The sequence below is a fragment of the Gekko japonicus genome, unplaced genomic scaffold (genome assembly GCF_001447785.1).
Source record: "Gekko japonicus isolate JY-2015 unplaced genomic scaffold, Gekko_japonicus_V1.1 scaffold1812, whole genome shotgun sequence".
NCBI classification, from domain to species: domain Eukaryota; kingdom Metazoa; phylum Chordata; class Lepidosauria; order Squamata; family Gekkonidae; genus Gekko; species Gekko japonicus.
Window position 1 is genome coordinate 287,761 of NW_015169226.1, and position 20,299 is coordinate 308,059.

The window sequence follows — 20,299 nt, forward strand, 5'->3', positions numbered from 1 at the left end:
TAGAATGGCTCAAAACAGCACATGAACGGTCATAGCTATGAGAATTTTCTTATTTATTAAAGAGCAGAAATAACTTTTTTGCATAAATTTTATACAAAAAAAAGTAACTGTAAATTTTTGTATATGCTTTCCACTGAAGAAACTGAGAATTAAATTCTTTAAATTTTTATTCTTAAAAAAAAATCAAATAAACTGACAGATACCACACTATACTGCATGCTGACAATCACCCCACCCCCCCACCTCACAGAGCACTGGGGGTGGATTTTAAAGACAAAAGGTGCAACTCATCAAGCTCAGTGGGTGTGAGCCATTTGCCTCCAGCAGACCCACACCACTCCTATTGAAATGAACAGAGCCTGTCCAGCCACAGTGGATTGCTTCCGAAGATGGCACTTGTATACACCCAACTTCCAGAGTCAACGGGAATAACGTGCCTAAGAACTTTGAGCTTTTAAAAATCTCTCTCAGTCCTCAACAACAGGTGAATGACAAGATCACAGTCCAGACTCAAAAGTCCAAGATGTTCTAGCCCAAAGTCCTAGTGGGATATCTGTGTGTTACAAGCTCAACTCTTTAGTAAATAAATTCTGGGTGGGTACTAAATGAGTATCTTACTAAGAGATGATTAATATTAGAAAGCAAATTGTCTTAGCTTGTAATTACACTTTATTAGAAATCTCTGTTGTTGGGAATCCATTTCCCCCAAGAGTTTATTCTGTAGTTGTGGTAATTACAAAGACAAATCTTTACTCTCTGCATGCTTTCCAGGGCACACAACCAGCAGAGTGGAAAATGTGCGCATTTGATTGGAGAGTGCTTGGGATTCCCCTTTCACTGGAGGAGGCTAGCTAAGGAGTGTTGTCAGTAACCAAGAGTAGAAGTTATACAACATTATTATAAATTAGACTTGTTCCTATCTGCTCCCGTTTTCATAGTCTCCTCAGTATGCTTGAATCCTCTCCAGTAGAAAATAGTTGTCAGTTATTTCTTATTTGTGGTGATGACCAAGTAACTAGTGATGATTAGAATGCGTGGAAGGGATCTTGATCCTGAAGACATGGATGTGAAGGTGTGAAGCGATCTGATTGCACACGCTGACACAGTACCGGAGCAAATCAAAAAGGGAGAAGATCTGAAAGGAGAACACAGCCACATGCAAGATCTAGGTGTAAAAGCCTCAAAATCATTTGTTTCATGCCCATTCTCTAAAACACCAGGGTTTCAAGTAACAGATTTTATTTTTTATCCTTTCTGTTTTACTGATAATATATATGACAACAACTGTTATTTATTTATTTATTGCATTTATATCCCGCGAGTGGGCTCAGGGCAGGTTCCATCATTTCAATAAATACAATAAAATTTAAAACACATTATAAACATATAAAACTAGTAAATCCAGGTTCAACACCCACTGGTCCACCAGATGATACTGGGCCAATCATGCTGTCTTAGGGGAAACATCTATGTTGCATTGAGCTCCTTAAAAGGACGGACCAGCATAAAAATGTTCAAAACTAAACCTATCTACAGCAAAGGTCTTTGTGAAGTAACCCATTAATACAGGTCTTATTTCAATAGCAAAATTCTGATCTACTTTTCTGAAGAAAGACTAAGCAGTGGTAAATCAGAATACATTTAAGGGTATTTTACTTACTGATAATCAAATATCGACTGTGTAATTGATATGTATTGTGCCTTTCCTTCATCATGAATTCCTAAATTCCAATTGTGGTCCCCAGTATGGTACCCATTAGTGCCATGGTACCTCTGTGGGCACCTTTCCTGATGCCTAAACGTCTTTAGAAAGTGGGTGGGACCAGGGTTTTTGAAAAGTTTTTCATGTTTATGGTTTAATGCAGATACTGTATTTTACCTGTGCAAACTGCAGAATGATATTCTAAACACACAGTGGGACTTGATTCTGACTAAATATAGTTGGGTTACAGCGCTAAAATACATGATGCACCTAACAGGAACTTCTATTGAAGTCATCAAATGTGAATGTGCTTTTATAATTCAGGAGGAAGTTGACGATAACATCACTAACATCAAATTTTGTTGACAAAGAGCATTTACGTTCTTATCAAAATCTGGCCAGAATTTCTCTCTTACTGTACACGTGTACAAGGAGCTCTCATCAGCCCTTCAGCACCAACTGTCATTGTTACAGGTAATGGTGCAGGTTAAACATGGCTGGGCTCATGCAAAGGGATAGCCAGGAGAAGCAGCATTCCCACCACCCCTTTTGCATAAGTGTGTAAGGTGCCTGCAAAATGAAGATGCATAACAGCTATATGAGGGTTTCTTAGCTAGCCTAATATGTATACTTATTTTATGCATACACAAGAAAATATTTTAAATATGTTAATTTTAAAAGGTACTCTGTTAAACAGTTTCTACTGGAAATGCTGAAGACATACTACAAGAATGAGGCATAATCTCACTTCCTGATGTTCTGCGGTGGGCTCTGCTTCACCTCCTATATGGTAACCAAATTGTAGTTGCACCCACCACCCTGCATCAGAATTCTAAAGGTGCTCACAGGCTGAAAAAGGTTGGGGACCCCTTCCTTAAAGACAAGAAGTGAAATTGACCAGCCTCTCCACCCCATCTGAACTTACATCATGCCTGCTCTTGTATAGTGACCTATTTAAGAACTATAAGGACATGTACTATAATATTAATACATCTTAATACATCTTAATACAGCTGTCGTAATCCAAATGACAATTCCTGTATCTTAAGAGACTGGGAGGCATTGCAGTCCCTTTAGGAGCTCTGTGCACATCTGGTGCGTGCTTTGGGATTGCATAGGAAAAGCGCTACTCAGTTCATCCAATGATCTCTCTGCATGCATAAGGATAGGTATGCATGCCCTAGTTGTGGACCTTGCCAAACATGGGTAAGCTAGCCAAGGTTTTCTGTGCAGTTCACTCTGGCTGACTTGAGACCTGTTGTTGCAAAACTTAAAATTGTACACATGTATGGAAAGAATGCCCAAAGGGTTTTTTTTTTCATGGCCAGAAAAATAAGGAAATACTTACCAGAGCAATCCAAAGTACAATATACTCATCAATAAAGCTGTTAAAATATTGGTCCAGAAACAAGAGCGCTGGGCCTATGAATGCTGTGTCATGAAGATGCATTTCACTTTTAGTCATATGTGCAACCTGTAGGAAGAAATGAGGTAATCCAGATGAATATTCTGTTATAGTATTTCTAGTGAGCTATAGCTAATCTACTTAGTTTTATGGTGTGCAAGCAAATGAATTTTGATTATAATATCAGTCACATTTCTTTTCATAGACTGGGCAATGGGCAAGCTGCCAGGACAGTATTTGGGGCAGGCAAGTGAGAAGTACCATTATGTGCAACACAAACTTGGGAAAGAAAAAAGCTGCTTTAGAAATCTAACATTTGAGATGGTGTGGTTAATCAGTGCTTACAGTGGAAGAAAAGAAGTAAATGTTTAATGGCAAAATTAAACATACAAGGATGATGAGGCACTTACCACCAGTTTGTTAGTTATCTTAGCAGATACAAAACCAAAAGTTAGTATGTAGAGACAAGGGTGCTTTTCAAAGAGCTCCACAGCAGATTTCTTGTAGATCATGGCAGCTAACGCAATGACTGATCCAATGTGAAGAAATGGTGAAAGGACACTTGTTCCCTATGCAAAGAAGGAGCTTGGTATTACTTTATCAAGAAGGGCACATTACATAAGTACAAATGCCAACATGGTGTGCTCAGACGATGTGGATGACAATCATTTATGTTACCCTGTAATTAAAACTTGTTGAACCCACACATCTGGCACCTGAAAAGCATACAGAAGGGCATCACCTGACTGACCTTGTGTTTGAAGCCTCTGAGATAGAAGCAAACATCACAAACAATGCTGCATTTACAACCCATGTGTAATTTCAGACTTTAAGCAACTTGGAAAAAAATGGCTAGAATGGAACTACTGTTAGGATTCAGATGTTATTTTTAAAGTACAGGAAGTCCAAATTGTTCTTTTACATCACAAGATGTCTTTGCTTGCTTTTTTGATGAACAATAGCATGTCTTAGCTACATATAGTCCCAATTTTAAAAACAAGAAGATCTATCCCAAAAGAACTCAAGAGAAAGACAGGCTTTACCTTTGGTCCATTTCTGGAAGATTGTTAGTAATGACACAATTCTCAAATGGACAAAAGGAGTAGAGAATCAAAGAAACAGTTGTCTTCTCTCTAAGAAATGGGGCACACACGAAACTATTCAATCAGGCAATTTTGTCCTAGTTCTATCAGTGTTTTATATGTTATGATTATTTCTTCCCTCTTTCTGTGCTCTGTTAAATCTGCCTTAAGTCTCAGTGAGAAAGGTGGGCTATAAATAAGCTAAATAAAAAAGTCAGAAAATCACAGATGTATTATTTGGCAGGTTTCATTCAGATGAGAACTGTATTTTCTTTGGGCTCGTAAACAGTGTACAAGGCTAAACTAATAAAATGGAACTATATGTGAACATACATCAGCACTCTGGAGGCTTGCAGAAAAACCAAACCCTGAATTGCTCAAAGAAGAAGAAAACACAATAATAAATACTCACTGCTATCGTTGATCCATTTTTGCCAACACCACCTGTGAAGATCACACCAAAGTAGTTTGTACATGAGAATATAGTTCCTGCTACTGTACAAAGGGCTGGAAGTATTTTCACTGGGATGTTCAGCACTGGAATCTTAACAGGAGGGGGGGGGGAAATGAACATAGTTACCATCAACCTGAAATGTTTTTTCCAGCTGCTGTGTAAACTCAGGGCCAAAACAGACAAGAAACTGGGATATCTGTGGATAAATCTTCCCAACATGTGTCACCTCAATTTGGATCAGGGCTAAACAAGGGGAAGGAAAAACCTCGGGGGGGGGGGGGTTCCTACCAAAAAGAAGCTTTCCCTGTGCTGCTATTAGCCCAATAAGGGAATAAAGATGGGTCCTTGTACTTTGCCCTTCTTTTCCCCCTTCCTTGGTTAGTAGCATAAGGAGGGCATTTTCAATAACTGAAAGCATGCAGAAGTGACAAAATAAGCCCCTTGTTTTGTCCCCATCCGAATTAAGCCTACATGTAGCTGCAATTTAGTTTTAGAAAAATTCCGGTAACGTGCAATCATACATCTCCAGCATTTAGCTTAACCCTCAAACATTCCACTTTTCTGGAAGTTACCTGGAGACAACAGAGGAGACAAGCTTTTCTTCACATTACCTTTCAGAAAGGTAGAGGTATGTGTCCAAGGTGACATATACAAATAATACCAGCATTTGAGTTCCTCCTGGAGAGAGTAAATAATACTAAACGGAAGACACATGCCTTCTTATTAAAGCTCCCCCACCTTTTTAAAGTTTTTTTTCCCAGAATGTATAGTTAAAATGAAAGTCTAGACTTGATATGGTCAGAGGAAAACAAACGGAAGAATCCGAGTTAGTACAAAGAGTATGATGTTTGGTTATAGTCCACAAATTCCAAACTTAGAAATGAAGTAAAGCAAATGGAAGAATCAATAAGAACATAAGATTGCAGTATCAGATGAAAAAGTGATCCATTTCCCATGCCGGAGGCTCACAAGCAAACTTGTGTAGACTAGACATCTCTCACTGTTTGGTGTCCCCAGCATCTTGTCAATGGAGGTATACTGTTGTCTGAAACACGGCAGTTATATTATCATAAGTAACCGTTATTGTTTCAACTGTCTTCCATGAATCTATTTTTTCTTGTTTGTTTTAAAGCCACATGCTTGTGGCCATCACTATATCTTGTTGCAGTTAATTCTCCAATCAAAAAGCATTATGCGAAGTATTTCCTTTTGCCAGTCTTGAATCACCATTGACTATAAGCATAATTTGCATGTCCCTGTCAAACTCCTAAGAGTGCAAACTACCACAGGCAAACACAGCATACTTATTCTACGGACTTCTTGTTCTAAAATTTATCCACTCAAATGTGAAAACTGATTTTGTTTTTTTAAAAAGTTAATATAAGCTTAGACATTAAGGGAAATGAAACATCATAAATTTGGATTTACTGCTTAATTTACAAAAGTTTAGAACTTTGTCAACAAGTTTTTCAACCTTAGCTACAATCATAAGAGCTACAAACAGAAGGAAAAAATGGAAAATAGCTGCAGAAAACACTGAGGATACTCATACACTGTATAAATATTAAGACAAAAGAACAAATAGCCTTTCTAATTTACAGAACATATGCTATCCAGCCTATCAGACCTCCATGCAACTTCACCCCCAACTACTTACCAAAAGTCTTATCTGTAGCTAGAATTCATTTTCAGTAATAATTTATTTATTTTATTTTATTGTATTTATACCCCGCCCTCCCCACGAACGGGCTCAGGGCGGTTTTTTAAAATCATTTAATACAATGATGATTCAACTAGATTAAAAAAAAAAATCCTTACATATGAATAATAGGAAAACACACCACACCACATAGTTAATTTTGTGGGCTCCAAAATTGTGGGCTCAGGACACTTGTTTCTTGACTATTATGCACAGTCAGGGCTCTAGTCGGGGGGGGGCTCTCAGGTACGGAGCTCCGGAAGAGAACCTCTAGGGGGCGGGGCGGTCATGTGGTGAAGCCCCGCCCCCTTCTTTACCCCGCCCTCTGCTTCGATCCTCATTCCGTTTGGGAATGAGGATGAAGCAGGAGGGTAAGTAGCCGGGCCTTCTGACACACTTCCGGTGATGTCAGGGGGTGTGGCCTTCTGTCACTTCTGGTGATGTCAGGGGGCGTGGCATATGCAAATAAGTTATGCTAATGAGTTATGCTAATGAGCTCCGGCAGCTCTTTTTCTACAACAAGACCCCTGTGCACAGTTCATTTGTTTTCCTTCAAGGCGATACCAACACAGGTCTCCCATACCCACACCACTTTTGAACTTTTATTCTACAGTGGTTTAGGGTTTCCAGCCTGCAGGTGGGGCCTGGAGACCCCCTGGAATTACAACAGATCTCCAGACAACAGAGATCAGCTCCCTTGGAGAAAATGGCTGCTCTGGAGAATGGACTGGATGGCATTATGCCTTGTCGAGGCTCCTCCCCTCCCCAGACCCTGCTTTCTCCAGGCTTCACCCCCAAGACCTCCAGGAATTTTGCCACCTGAGCTGGCAACTCTACCTGAGTGGCTATAACCCCCAGCACTGTGCAACTCCAACGTGTGCGCACTCACTCACCGGTTGGTTTTTTTAAAAACAGAAGCCGCATGACTGCATCTCTTCCACCATGATCCAGCATTTTGTAAACATTTATTCATTTATTTCATCGTTCTTTGGAGATGGCGCACTTGCCATCTCCTGTGCTGAAGTGCACTTCTATCAAGCTTCACAAAAGGAATGGAAAGCAACAGCAGCTCAGCTGGCTTATGTCCCACTCCCCTGCTATCTGCTTTCTTTCCATTATGTGCAAACAAAATATTGCAAGATCATCGTTGTAAAGAGATTTACAAAATTATTATGAAAATGCTGAAGTGTGGAAATGCCTCAGAGAGTGAAAAGTGGAATGTTTGAGTAGATAGTCTCTTAAATAACATAAATCCCAGTAGTATATTTGTCTCTATACGAGATGACCCATAAGGTTCTTCCAGTCAAAAGTAATAAATAAATAAATAAATAAATAAATAAATAATAAACAACCTATCACTGAATCAAGATACAGCAGTCAGGAGCGCACCACAATATAAATGGTGTAAGAATAGCACATACTGTTTAAATTTACTTGCACATTTTCTACTTCAAAAAATCTTTAACTTCCTTTAGAGCCATGGAACAGCTTTTTCTGAAGTAACACTTGCTTTTCCTACTAAAGAGAGAGTACTTTGCAAGCCCATCAATTATTTATTTTTGTAATAATTACATTGCAACAAAGATAGTGGATGTAGCCAATTAGCTTTTGCTTTTAATGGTAATTTACATACAAGACACATAGCTGTTGTGTTATAACAGAATGTTATGTTTTAGTAGACACATATACCATGCTCAAGCAACTGTGGCAGCCAAACAATTTCATAAAATTTAATACCACCATTTTAATGACATTCTGTTAAATTGCTTATGGCTCACAATAGATAACGGTATACAACGGCCTTTCCAATCTATCTAAGCAGCTTCATTTTGCTGATTTGGGACTAAATATGTAGTACCACCAAGTTGTGAATATTTTGTTAAACTGGCACAGAAAATAATGCCTTATCTACAAAAGGAATGGTTGGGGTTCTTCTGGATGAATGACAGCAAAAGAATGAATCTCATCATTGGGAATATGCCAGGGCTCTGGAAAACGGTGAGATTTTTCCAATAGAATGAAAGTGGTACTCTTCTATATGAATAACAAAAAGTTTTTAAATGGCAGGTTAAAAAACAATATATATATATATATATCACGTGATATACAAGGTGAACAGATTTACCATAGTGTGCCAAAACGTTGTTCCTCCGATCACTGCCAGTAAATGCATGATTATTATGAAGATTTGCACTTCAGTCACATCAATTCTGATTAGGTACAAAAAAGCCAAAAAAGCAGAATTACACAAAGCAATTTTAATCATTTTGCAAGCTTGGCAGCTCTCCTCTATCATGCACAAGGTAAAATGAAAAAGGAGAAAAGTCGAAAATTAGGGAGAAAATATGTATCTTGATATATCTTTGCTGTACTGTAGGTCCTACTTCACAGCAGGGAAAAACAGAGCTATGGCTAAAGGCATCAATCCTGGACAGCCACAGAACAGGCAAGAGACAAGCACAATTGTAGCTTAGAGGGGTTTCAGAAGTTTCTACTGGAATGCTAACTGTATGGGCAATCTGATTTTAAATGGACTAAAGGCTTACACAGTCCGTTCAAAAGAGTAAAAACATTCCGTACTTCTCTCCCATCCACACTATGGCTGTCTAGAACTGTGGCCAAAAGCAATAGTTGGAACTTATTTACTTCTTTTAACTGGCTGTAAACAGCTGTAGAAACATAAACATTAACCTTGCCCACCAACAAAACGAATTTAAGAGTTAACTCTGCAGAATCTCTCACCACAGTTTTTCTCCTCTGACTCCAACTCCATAGTGCAGTTGACATAAGGCCTGAAAGCAAATGCAGTGCTGCTAATCTCTCACATATGGCCAAGAAATCTCGAGGGGGCCACAGGCTCACACCATGTCCTTCCTCTTCTCAGGGATGAATTTCTGCCTCCTTTAACCATGGCTTATTGTCACCTTCTGTACTGGCACTAACCATAGTTCTCCTTGTAATCAGAGTTTGAAATCAAAGTATGAAGAGAATAAGCAAACCATGATTAAGCATTAGCTATGGTTAATATCAGTGCAGATATAAACCTAAGCCACTGTTAACATAAACAAAGGGCGATTTGCAACAGAGAGAGGAAGAGGGGTAACTGACTGTGAGCCACAACGTTTTTGTAATCATTCGTAGAGTTTGGCAGCCTTATGCCACACCAAAGCTCAGCAACCGCACTGGCTATCTCTCTACTACTGCTGTCTTTTGAGCAACAGAGAATTTTGGACTCAACTGCATTACTGAAATTTCTAGGTTTATGTCTCAAGATCACTTGGTGTGTTACATTTTTAACAGACACAATATAATGGCTGCATGCATCATCACATGTATCATGCAGGTTCATATGCCAAGGGGCCATGAGGGGCTGTGGGGCACAGAGCTCTAGTCAAATACAAGATCACGTTGGGGGCTGGGAGCACTGATTCCAAACCACCCTCCCCTTCTCTGTACCAAAAGTTGACCAGGACTGTCAAAACTGACAGCACCAACCACCTATTAGTTACAGGAAAATTATTCAAAGTGCCAACCAAAACTATTAATTTGAAAGAATTCTGCTTTACATTTTTGCTTATAGGAAGGGCTTCTGCTAGATTCCAAAAGAGAGTAAGAAAATGTTAAAAACTTTACATTTGTGTTCTGTTGGTGTGACCATTAAAACTATACTCAATATTAAGAACAGAAGAAGAAGAGGAGATTGAATTTATACCCCGCCCTTCACTACCCAAAGGTGTCTCAGAGTGGCTTACAAACTCCTTTCCCTTCCCTTCCCCTCCCCACAACAGACACCCTGTGAGGTAGGTGGGGCTGAGAGAGCTCTTGACAGAAACTGCTCTTTTTTCAAGAACAGCCATTATCAGAACTACGGCTTGCCCAAGGTCATCCAGCCAGGTGCAAGTGGAGGAGTGGGGAAACAAACCCGGTTCTCCCCAGATTAGAGTCCGCGCACTTAACCACTACACCAAACTAAGAAAAATACTATGCTCTCATAATTCAGCATCTCCTTTTTATGTGCTGTCTTTTCCATATTCATTACCAATGGGTACCAATCTATTTGTATATGTTCATATTCTCCACAACATAAATAATTCATTATGTAGACCATAGCAGGGGTCGTTTCAAACCGGAGCGAGGGGGAGCGCTGCTCCGGCAGTGATGGAAGGCGCCCCCGCCCATCCACCTGCTCTCGTCACCCACGGCCCTTGGGAGGCCGGCTCAGCATGCACGTGGCCGCCCGCTACCACCTGCTCGGCAGAATAGTCCTCCCTCCAACCAAGGCTGGACCAAGTGGCCTTGCGCCGCCTGCTGGGGGCCCAATGCATAACGGCGGCTGCAGCCAGAGCAGCAGACCCCTGCCAGCCATGCACAAACAGGCAGCTGTGGCTGAGAGGGCAGCTGCGGCCGCCACTGCCATAGGATGAACTGACAGCAACGGAAGAGTCACGCTTGGCTGCCTGTTGCTGCTCCCCTGTGCGCTGGTCTTAAACATAGTCGGTGGTGAGGCTTCTTTTGGGAACTGGGGAGGTTCAGAGTGTACGCAAGCCACCCGCGGCCTCCCTAGCCTGACTGGGGGTGTCAGGTGTTGGGAGATGTTGTGCCTCAAGAATTCCATGACAAAGTTTTGTTGTAATTCTAATGCATTTCATTTACAGTCTTGGGGTTTGAGATTTATGTGTCTGAATGAAGTTTTAGTAACTTGTCTTCTAAGTTGCACACAAAGGGACAATGGAGGCCCCATTTAAAACAAACAAACAAAGCTGCACCCAGCTGCTTATTATCTGTGTGCCTAATGATAGGCCAAGAGGAGCTGATCTCCACCACTTTTCCCCATGCTGAACAGCACTAGCTTCAAATGGTTCATATCCCCTCCCTAACCCTCACAAATTAGGGGTTACAGTAAACTGTAAGATGACTAAGGAACAGGGAATGTATTTACTGGGATGAGAGGCAAGGAAGAACTGGTAGAAGTTATGGAGGTTTAAGTGACAGAAGTGTGGAGAAGCCAGCAAAAGCACCGTGTACACACACACACACACACGTTTATAAGCTTTGGGGAGACCGGTTACTAAAACTTCATTCAAACACATAAATCCCAAACCCCAAGACTGTAAATGATAGGCATTAGAATTACAACAATACTTTGTCATGGAATTCCTGAAGCACAACATCTCCCAACACCTGACACTAACTTTGACAGCTGCCTTTTTCCTGATTAGACAAGGGAAAAAAAAAAAAAGAGGAAAGAAAGGGAGGAAAAGGGATGGTAAAAAAGAGATCTGAGGAAAAAAACTACAGCCAGAAACAGGCTTGCAAGCACTGGGAGTGAGAATTGTAAAAGCTGGAGAAAGGAATTTCTTTGAGTTCTGCTGTAAGACTGAATCTCAAGGTAGATTGTTGATCTAAGAGATCAAAACGGATCTTACGGGAAGAGATAGCCTTTTAGATATGTTGAGAGCATTCCTCTTGAAGAGGAAGAAGAAGAGGAGGAGGAGGAGGAGGAGGAGATTGGATTTATACCCCTCCCTTCACTCTCAGAGTGGCTTACAATCTCCTTCCCTTCCTTTCCCCACAACAGACACCCTGTGAAGTAGGCAAGTGTTTTTGAAGCAGTTTTTCTCCAGGTAGCTTTGAGTTGGGAAATACCTGGAGATTTTTGGGGTGGAGCCTGAGCAGTGGTATTGCCTTCTGACACACTTCCAGCGATGTCAGGGGATGTGGCATATGCATATGAGTTATGCTAATGAGCTCTTGCACCTCTTTTTCTATGAAATGACCCCTGGACCATAGTATTAGGAGAAAAATATTTCAACCTCTAGTGATCCCCAGCATGGCACCTGTGGGCAAAGCGGTGCCCATTTGCTTCTTCCACACCATTTCCCCATAAAATTCCAAATATACCCACACAAGCACAGCAAGGCTGAGGACGCCTGTTCTACATTTTTTATTTCTGTCACAATCTTACTATCTCATTAGCTTGATTTTTTGGTGAAGACCCAAGTCCCCAAAACAATTTGCAGACATTTGCCTTGATCCAAATGTCAATCACAGAGGAAACTATTTTGCACACACACCAAGTTCAGCCGTATAACTGTAAAATAACAGTTTTTATCTTCCCCTTCTTCTTAAGAAGTAATACTGTTACAGATACGTGAAAACAACTACAAGATTTGCACCATAAAGACAAACAAGATTTCCAGGGTATAAGCCAGGGGTCCCCAATTTTTTTGAGCATGTGGGCACCCTTGAGACAGAGTGGTGGGCATGACCACAAAATGACTGTGGAGCTAATAACAAAATGGCTGTCACGAGAGGCAGAGCCAACCAGAAAATGTCAGGGAATGAGGGCAGGCATAACTCTTAACAGTAACTCTTCAAAATTTCAGGCAGAAGCTCTTTTTAACAGGAAACCTTTAAAATGAACACATTATTTAGAAATATTTTCTTGCATACGCACAGTTTCACCGCATGGGGAGATCCTTGTGCTATGGTGGCAGCTGGTGCCAAAGCAATTTTTAACAATCTACATAGCCAGTCAGAAGCCCTGCTTGACAAAAACCCCATTTGGCCCAGCACACTTTCTAAAAACACTTTGTGGGCGCTAGGAAAGGTGTTGGCATCGTTCCCATGGACACCTCATGGGGACCCTGGTATAAGCATCTGAAATGTGAAGCTCCCTTCATCAGAAATTTGAAAATTTGTCTGAGGTGCTAATCAATGTTTGATAAATATTTGGAACTCAACAGAACCCACTTGTGGCAGATTCCATCAGTTGCCTCCAAGTTATTCCCTACTGTAATGTTCAATTAAATAGCATTTATGGTGGCAGAAAAATATGTACGCCCAACAGCAAAGAAAAAAATGATGAGGTGATCTTGCATAAATCACACTGTTAGTGATACAGAAAAATTAAGGTAGTAGAAATGCTAGATAGAATACAAGAATGATAACACAGTGAGAAAAGGGCAAGGTTTGTCTGAGAATATGATGGATTATCATCATGATGCCATATAAAGAGACACTATGATATCTGCTTTTAAAATTAAAACATTTATAATCTATGTTCAAGTTTAAAATCAGCCTCTGAGAAACACTTAAGCATTATTGGTTGCCCTGTTTATCCATACTTTAAATAGAACTTGGGGGGGTGACCTCTCCTGTGCCACACATCACTATTATTATTATTATTATTATTATTATTATTATTATTATTATTATTATTATTATTATTATTAGTATTGTTATTGTTATTATTAGTGTTGTTGTTGTTATTGTTATTATTATTGTTATTATTGTTATTATTGTTATTATTGTTATATCCGATTTCGGAATCGCCCAACCCTGCAAGCAGGTTCTGGGCAATTTACAGCATTAAAACAGACAAAATACAACCAGCATGATAAAAATTATTAAAGTGCACTAATAAAACAACCAATCCAGATTGTCATATATGACAATAGGGACATGTTCATAGCACTGCTATTGTCATGTCAATCTCATTGTCCTAACCCACTGGTTCCCAAAGTGGGTAGTACTGCTCCCTTGGGGGTGCTGGAACGATCCAGGTGCAGATCCACAAGCTGCATCTTTTTGTCCACCTTGTTGAAGGTAAATTTCCAGGGGGGCGCTGAGTAATTTTTTTTCTGAAAAGGGGGCGGTAGGCCAAATAAGTTTGGGAACCTCTGTAACTTTTACCTTCTAAATTATGCACTGCTGAAGAACTGCACTCTGCCTTCTCTGTTTTATTAATTTATTCTGCAATAGCCTGTCCTCTAATGATTTAAATGCCAAAATGGTGTTTGCTCTTTTGGTTAATGCTACATTAGAAACACATAACTGTCTGAAAATATGCTATCACAATTAAAAATTTACCCTCAGTATCTGCTGTATAGAAAGTAGCAGTCTGTGCTCTGTATGGTGGCAAAGCATTCATGCAGATGCTTTTATCTGCACGTGTGCACTAGACAAACGATGCATTCCTCACTACTCCATTCAGAAAGGTAGCTTATAGAGATCCGGTGGAGGGAAGTGAATACTGAGGAATGACAACTTCAGTAATTCATGCTAATAGAATCATTAAAAGGCAATTAGAAAGCAAAACAGGAACAGTGATTTAGCAGAGACAGGTAACAAAAATCAGAACTGTCCCTGGATCACAGTGAAAGTTGGACCCTGTGCCGTGTTTCACTTTACTGCAGGCATTAAAATAACCCCTCACCTCTCTCACAAAAAGAATGATTACAGAGAGATCTTCTGCTCCTGGCCTCCTACTGAAGATGATCAAGATGGGTAGCCGTGTTAGTCTTGTCTGTAGCAATAGAAAACAGCAAGATTCCAGAAGCACCTTAAAGGCTAACAAAATTTGGGGCATGCTATGTGCTTTTGTGAGTCACGGCTCAAGTTAGCTGTGATTCACAAAAGCTCATACTCTGTCACAAATTTTGTTAGCCTTTAAGGTGCTACTGGACTCTTGCTGTTTTCTACTGCTACTGAAAATGACTCCATTGTCAATTGTCTGTGGCATACCTGAACCATGTTACTGCTGCAGAGATTGGCTCAACATTTTAAAATTAATTCTTAAGTTAAAAAGAAACAAATACCTGATTAAACAGGAATCGTGCTGCTTCCTGAGTCTCATACTCTTTATTCAAAACACAGCTGCATTCACCTTAACATCAGACTCGTGGTATAAGTAATTGGGTCCCTACTCCCTACTACTAACAACAACTTCTGATTAATATCTATTTCAGCATTAAGTACTACTGGATGTTTGGAATTTGAAGAGTGTTAATTCTTTATTGTTGTTTTTTATATACCCAGAAAAAATTAAGTTATTTCATGATCAACCATGTTATTTTCTAGCTGTTTCTTTGAAGCTAACAAAAAAATTCTTATCCTATGCTTTATCATAATAACAATTCAAGAAAAGTGCTTAAAATTTCTTTTTCCTAAAAAGTCCTCATCCTTATGACATGGTCAAGAATCTATTATCTCTAATGGTTTGAAAGAACTGACAAGTGCTCTTCATAGCAAACAGTGTCTCCAAGTGGGCTCACAGCACCATTACAACAAAACAACCCCCCCAGCTGCCAAATAGCTTGAAAGAAATTTCTATGTGGAATCCTATGTAAATGAACTTAGCTGTAGCAGCAGAAATCCTAATCTAGTTTACTAAAATCCTATTTTAGTTTATTAAAGTTACAAATGTGTGTAAGGATTCCTAGATTTTGTTTTTTGGCAAACTGATGCATGTAACATCAATACTACTGCCAAACCCTAGCACATAAACTTAGATGAAATATACACTAACATCCACTGTCACATCAGAACAGGCTGTGCTCATCTATTACACAGTAAATAAATATAGCAGGGATTTGCAATTGGTTTCATCTCCCCAACACATACCAGCATACACACAGTGAAGTAAAAGGGACACATGTAGCCACTTCAAATCTCATAATGCGCAGTCTGTAACAAAGAAAACATCTGGAGCCACTGGTCTGTCACTATGCATTGGAAGTTCTATTTTATTGCCTTCTAGTTACAAGTTGGTGTCCTACCACTCATTTCTGATGATGGAAGAGCACTTCTATCATTGAGTCCGGGGTATTTTTTGCCAATTCTCCCTCCCCACTGCAGATCCCCCCTTTGCCTCATGCTGTTCCTGGGGGTCTGCTGAGCACCAGGAACAAAATGGGGGTGGTCCAGTGGGCTGCAGCAGGTGGGGGAAGCAGGAAAGTGCCAATCCATGAGCTAGTCCCACTGAATACTAATCATTACTCTGCAGTAACCCTCCCCCAAGTACAATTATACAGTGCAGTGCCAGAATTATATACATTTAGTTCATGTGCATTTCCAAGCACCTGTTTAACCCAATTTATTCCAGTCCTCATATTACCTAGTAGCATACTATTTCAGAAACACACACACACATGAAAATGCTACCAAAATATTGATGGTAAAAAATACAGCTTCCCCATGTGCAGAATGTTAGCTAAAGAATTTGTGAAAAGATATTCAGGGTCTTGTAGGATTGTCCCATATTTTCTATTTTGTCACATGCCCTTTTCAAACCAAGAGTCTTGAGTTAAAATCTCACCCCCACCCATTAATTCAGTAGATGGCTTTCGGCAACCTGCCATTTTTTAGTCTCAGTCCTCTCTCACCACCCTCTAAACTGTTGACTGTTGTGAGCAAAAATCATACTTCGTGAGCCAAAAAATCTATGAGCATAAAAGTTCAGAGTGAGCCTAATTTTTAATTTTTTAAAATTTCAGTTTGGAAAGGGGAAGAAAGAAATGGAAAGAAAGGGAAAGGGGGAAAGAAGGAAAAGAAATGGAAAGAAAAGGAGAGAAAGAAAGGGGAAAAGAAAGATATGGAAAGAGAGGAAAAGAGAAAGAAATGGAAAGAAAGGGAAAGGGGGAAAGAAGGAAAAGAAATGGAAAGAAAAGGAGAGAAAGAAAGGGGAAAAGAAAGATATGGAAAGAGAGGAAAAGAGAAAGAAATGCAATTGCAGAAAGCTGGCTTGGAGAAGGCATGCACTTAAAAGTACTGTTGCTCTAAGTGCCTGCCTTCTCCGAGCCATACAATTGGAGAAAGCAGGCTTGGAGAAGGCAGGTCACTTAGAGGGAAAGTTCTGCCTTCTCCAAACCCACTCCTTGGCCCCCTGCACTGAGATGAAAATCTGTGTGCTGGGGGTCAGAAATTAGCACAATTTAGGGGGAACCCTGCTCACCACCCATCTGCAATACCCACCTAGCTTACAGGTATTATCGAGACTGTGTATGTGAATCACTCAGAACAGTCAACAGCACTGCATTAAGAGTTATCATTAACTCTCTGATTTAGATTTGTCAGTTATGATAGCTTGTTTTACACATTTTGCTTGGCACCCCAGTCTGTTTTCTCTCATCATCATCCTGACTCATAACTCTTAGGCTGTACTATACATGTCAGTCAGGTCTGCCATGTATATACCAGTGTCGCTCACAGCAAAGTATGACCACTATTCACATATCCTTAAACACCCAAGAACATGAGTCCAAGAGTCATACTGCAACTCCACAACACATATATACCTTGCCTGTCTGTCTGCTGTGGGTACACTGGTGTATCTGTAACAAATGTGTAAGAAGTATTTCTTAATTCCGATGACCAGCAACTACCAAAGCCACTACTGTATACTCAAACTTGATTGGGAAATCCTCTACGTGAAATTTCCCCATCAAATGCAATATCAATAGAGATGAATTCAAAGAGAGGACAGTAGTTATGCAAGATCTTGAAAGAATCAGAAAACCAAGCCGTTTAAGCTGTTAATAAAGTGACATTTAAAAACACCATTTGCAAGCATCTTAAGGAAATATTTATACTGGTTCTACTAAGCAACAGAATTATGAAAAAAACATATTAGCAGTTAATTTTCCTAATATTTAAATAAGGGAAGGAAAGATGAAACTTTGGCTTACTAGGAATCTACATCACTGATACACAGCATCCTAGGAAAGAGCCCTATAGGATCTTTCCTAAGCTTAAGGGCAAGGAACTCTAGGAGATCACTAAGAATATTTTTATGGGATCCCTAAGAATATTTTTCTAACACTAACATCTCACGATAACCAGCTAGCTAAACAATTCTTTTTCCTGGTGGAAAGGTTTCTAGTTAAAGAGGAAGGAAATATTCCAAAGGTGGTTCCAACAAAAGTAATCCAGATCTTATGTAAAGAGATGCTTCCACACTGGCATTCTTCTCTTCAAAGAAGTGAAGTCAGTTCTGCACGTTTTACAATAGCCAATAAGGGGGGGGGGGGAAACAACACCACAGAGCACAATCAGAGTGAATTTTTATATCCCACAGAGGGATTACTGATTGCCTTTTACTGAAACAAATGTGAAAGGACTATTGTCATTTTTCTAGTTACGCTGTGCATGACAAAAGGTGCTGTCTCTACAGAATTCATGCCATTATTCACCGCGGGTAACACTGTTTTGTTTCAGTTACCGTGTCATTCCAGAACTCAGGTCCCAGAGTTCCTGTGAGAAGGTGAGTTATTACAATACAGAGTTCAGACTCTGTAACATCAAATCTATGCATGAGGAAAAGAAACATTTAAAATCATTGTACTAAGAGATCTTTAGCTTAACAGTTCCATGGAACAGATTTTCACTGACAATTAATAATACATATTTGAAATAAAATAGACAGCTCTTTTAAAATGTTACAAATAGTTATTACAGAGGCCAATACATGGCCTGAAAAGCAGTAATGACTACAATCCACATCCAATTGAAGTCAGTGGTAAACCTCCCAATGTGTTCATTAGTCTTGGATTATACTCCTGAAAAGGAGTTTGAACATATTCCAAAAACAATAATAAAACAAACGTCATACAAATCAAAATAAAAGGTTTACATCTTCAACTCTAACTTAAATTTAAAGCAAATCCTATACATCTTCTACAGCAGCAGTTCTGAAATAGTTTACATACGCCACTAAAAACACACATCAACACATGCAAGCCATAAATTATGCTAAATGAGTGAAACAATAATTTTAAATTCTATGTAAAGTATGTTATATACTTTATATATATATCATTATAATTGGCTGTAATGAACTAGCAGCATAGAAAGGTCTGAGCCATGCAATTACATCAAACCAATGTCCAGGATATCCTTCAGGCTCTGCAGTGTTCTCTGACCTTGAACTTTATGGGTTGGCTTCTATGATCCAGAAACAGAATAAGTTTGTGGAACAGATCTCTCCCTCTTCCCTCTGTAACCCCCACCTGCTCCCAAAGCAGTCCGAGGGGGGCAGAGGACTCTTGGGAACAGAGTAGGATGTGGCATGGAGGCTGCAGCAAAAAGGACTCACCACTCCACAAACAGAAGAGTTAATGCAAGAAGAGGTGTTTCTGATTTCCGCTGACTTCCTGTCTAGCTGCAGCCCTACATGCTATGTTATACTCTAAGCCCCAGGATCCCTGATCCACAGGAACTTCTTTTCAGGAGGAAGGAAACAAGGGGAGAGACCTTTTCCATTAACTCATTCTGTTCATGGTTCACAGGCTCCAATCCAATATTTTTGACTGCAATATTTTAATTGCGTTATTTTAGTACTTCATCATCAGCCAAGACCACAAATATGCAACTATATGGCTTGAACATGTGCATAACTTTGCTTAAGAATCATCCCTGATGAGAGAAACTATGGGAAGGAAGTTTTATCAACAAGATTAAGAATTTATTGTGCTCTGTTTTACCTATTTGTAGGACAAACCGTAAATTGACCCGATGAAGCTCTCGTTATCTACATTCAGATCAGGTTTAATACAAACAATACTGGGCCATAGTCATTCTCCAGACTTTTGGTGCTTCCACTCTCTAGCAGCTCTCCTAATGCAGTGTGTGAGCATCTTTCATTCTTCTTTTTGAACTCATTTATAACCCAGACTATTTTCTGCTTTACAATTTCCATATGCTATTTAAGTCAGTCGTACTTTGTTTTGAACCATGTTGACATTCAGTCTAAATTTCAAAAACAGCTATTTTCAACTTCACAATTAATGGTTTGTCCTTTTGAAAAAATCACTCCTCACAGCAGCCAACTAGCATTACTACTTTGGAAAGTTGTAAGCATCAGAAGGCTGTGAGCTCTCATCATATTACATTAGCTCAGGTTTCAGGACAGGCACTAACTAATCAAGTGTTCACCCTATCCCTGGCCCAGAGCTCAGTAAGCACACTAAGGTCCATGCGTGAGGGCCAAAGACCACTGCACAGCACAAGGACATTTATCTTGAGCCAAATTAGATAAACTCTAGGAAGTAGAAAGCTCGGAGACAGAAGACGAATCAGGCCTGTGTGCACTTACCTGGAAGCAAGCCCAACTGAATTAATCTACGTAGCTAATTCTGAACCTGGCCCCAGAGTGTAGATCAAAAATCTACACAATGAG

General features: G+C 39.8%; 1 protein-coding gene across 3 annotated transcripts in view; it reads right to left on the reverse strand.

Moving 5' to 3' along the window:
- Positions 1–218: 218 nt before the first annotated feature.
- CEPT1 (choline/ethanolamine phosphotransferase 1) overlaps positions 219–20,299 on the reverse strand; it is a 32,703-nt gene continuing 12,622 nt past the window's right edge. For 2 of the 3 annotated variants that reach the window (XM_015416414.1, XM_015416416.1), the window contains exons 5-9: positions 8,468–8,552; positions 4,602–4,733; positions 3,518–3,676; positions 3,051–3,176; positions 219–1,135 (exon numbers count right to left, since the gene is read on the reverse strand). In XM_015416414.1, the coding sequence (XP_015271900.1) occupies positions 1,016–1,135; positions 3,051–3,176; positions 3,518–3,676; positions 4,602–4,733; positions 8,468–8,552 (622 nt within the window). In that variant the 3' untranslated portion in view covers positions 219–1,015. Of the gene's footprint in view, positions 1,136–3,050; positions 3,177–3,517; positions 3,677–4,601; positions 4,734–8,467; positions 8,553–18,343; positions 18,429–20,299 lie in introns of all 3 variants that reach the window. The other variant, XM_015416415.1, reaches the window with a different exon arrangement.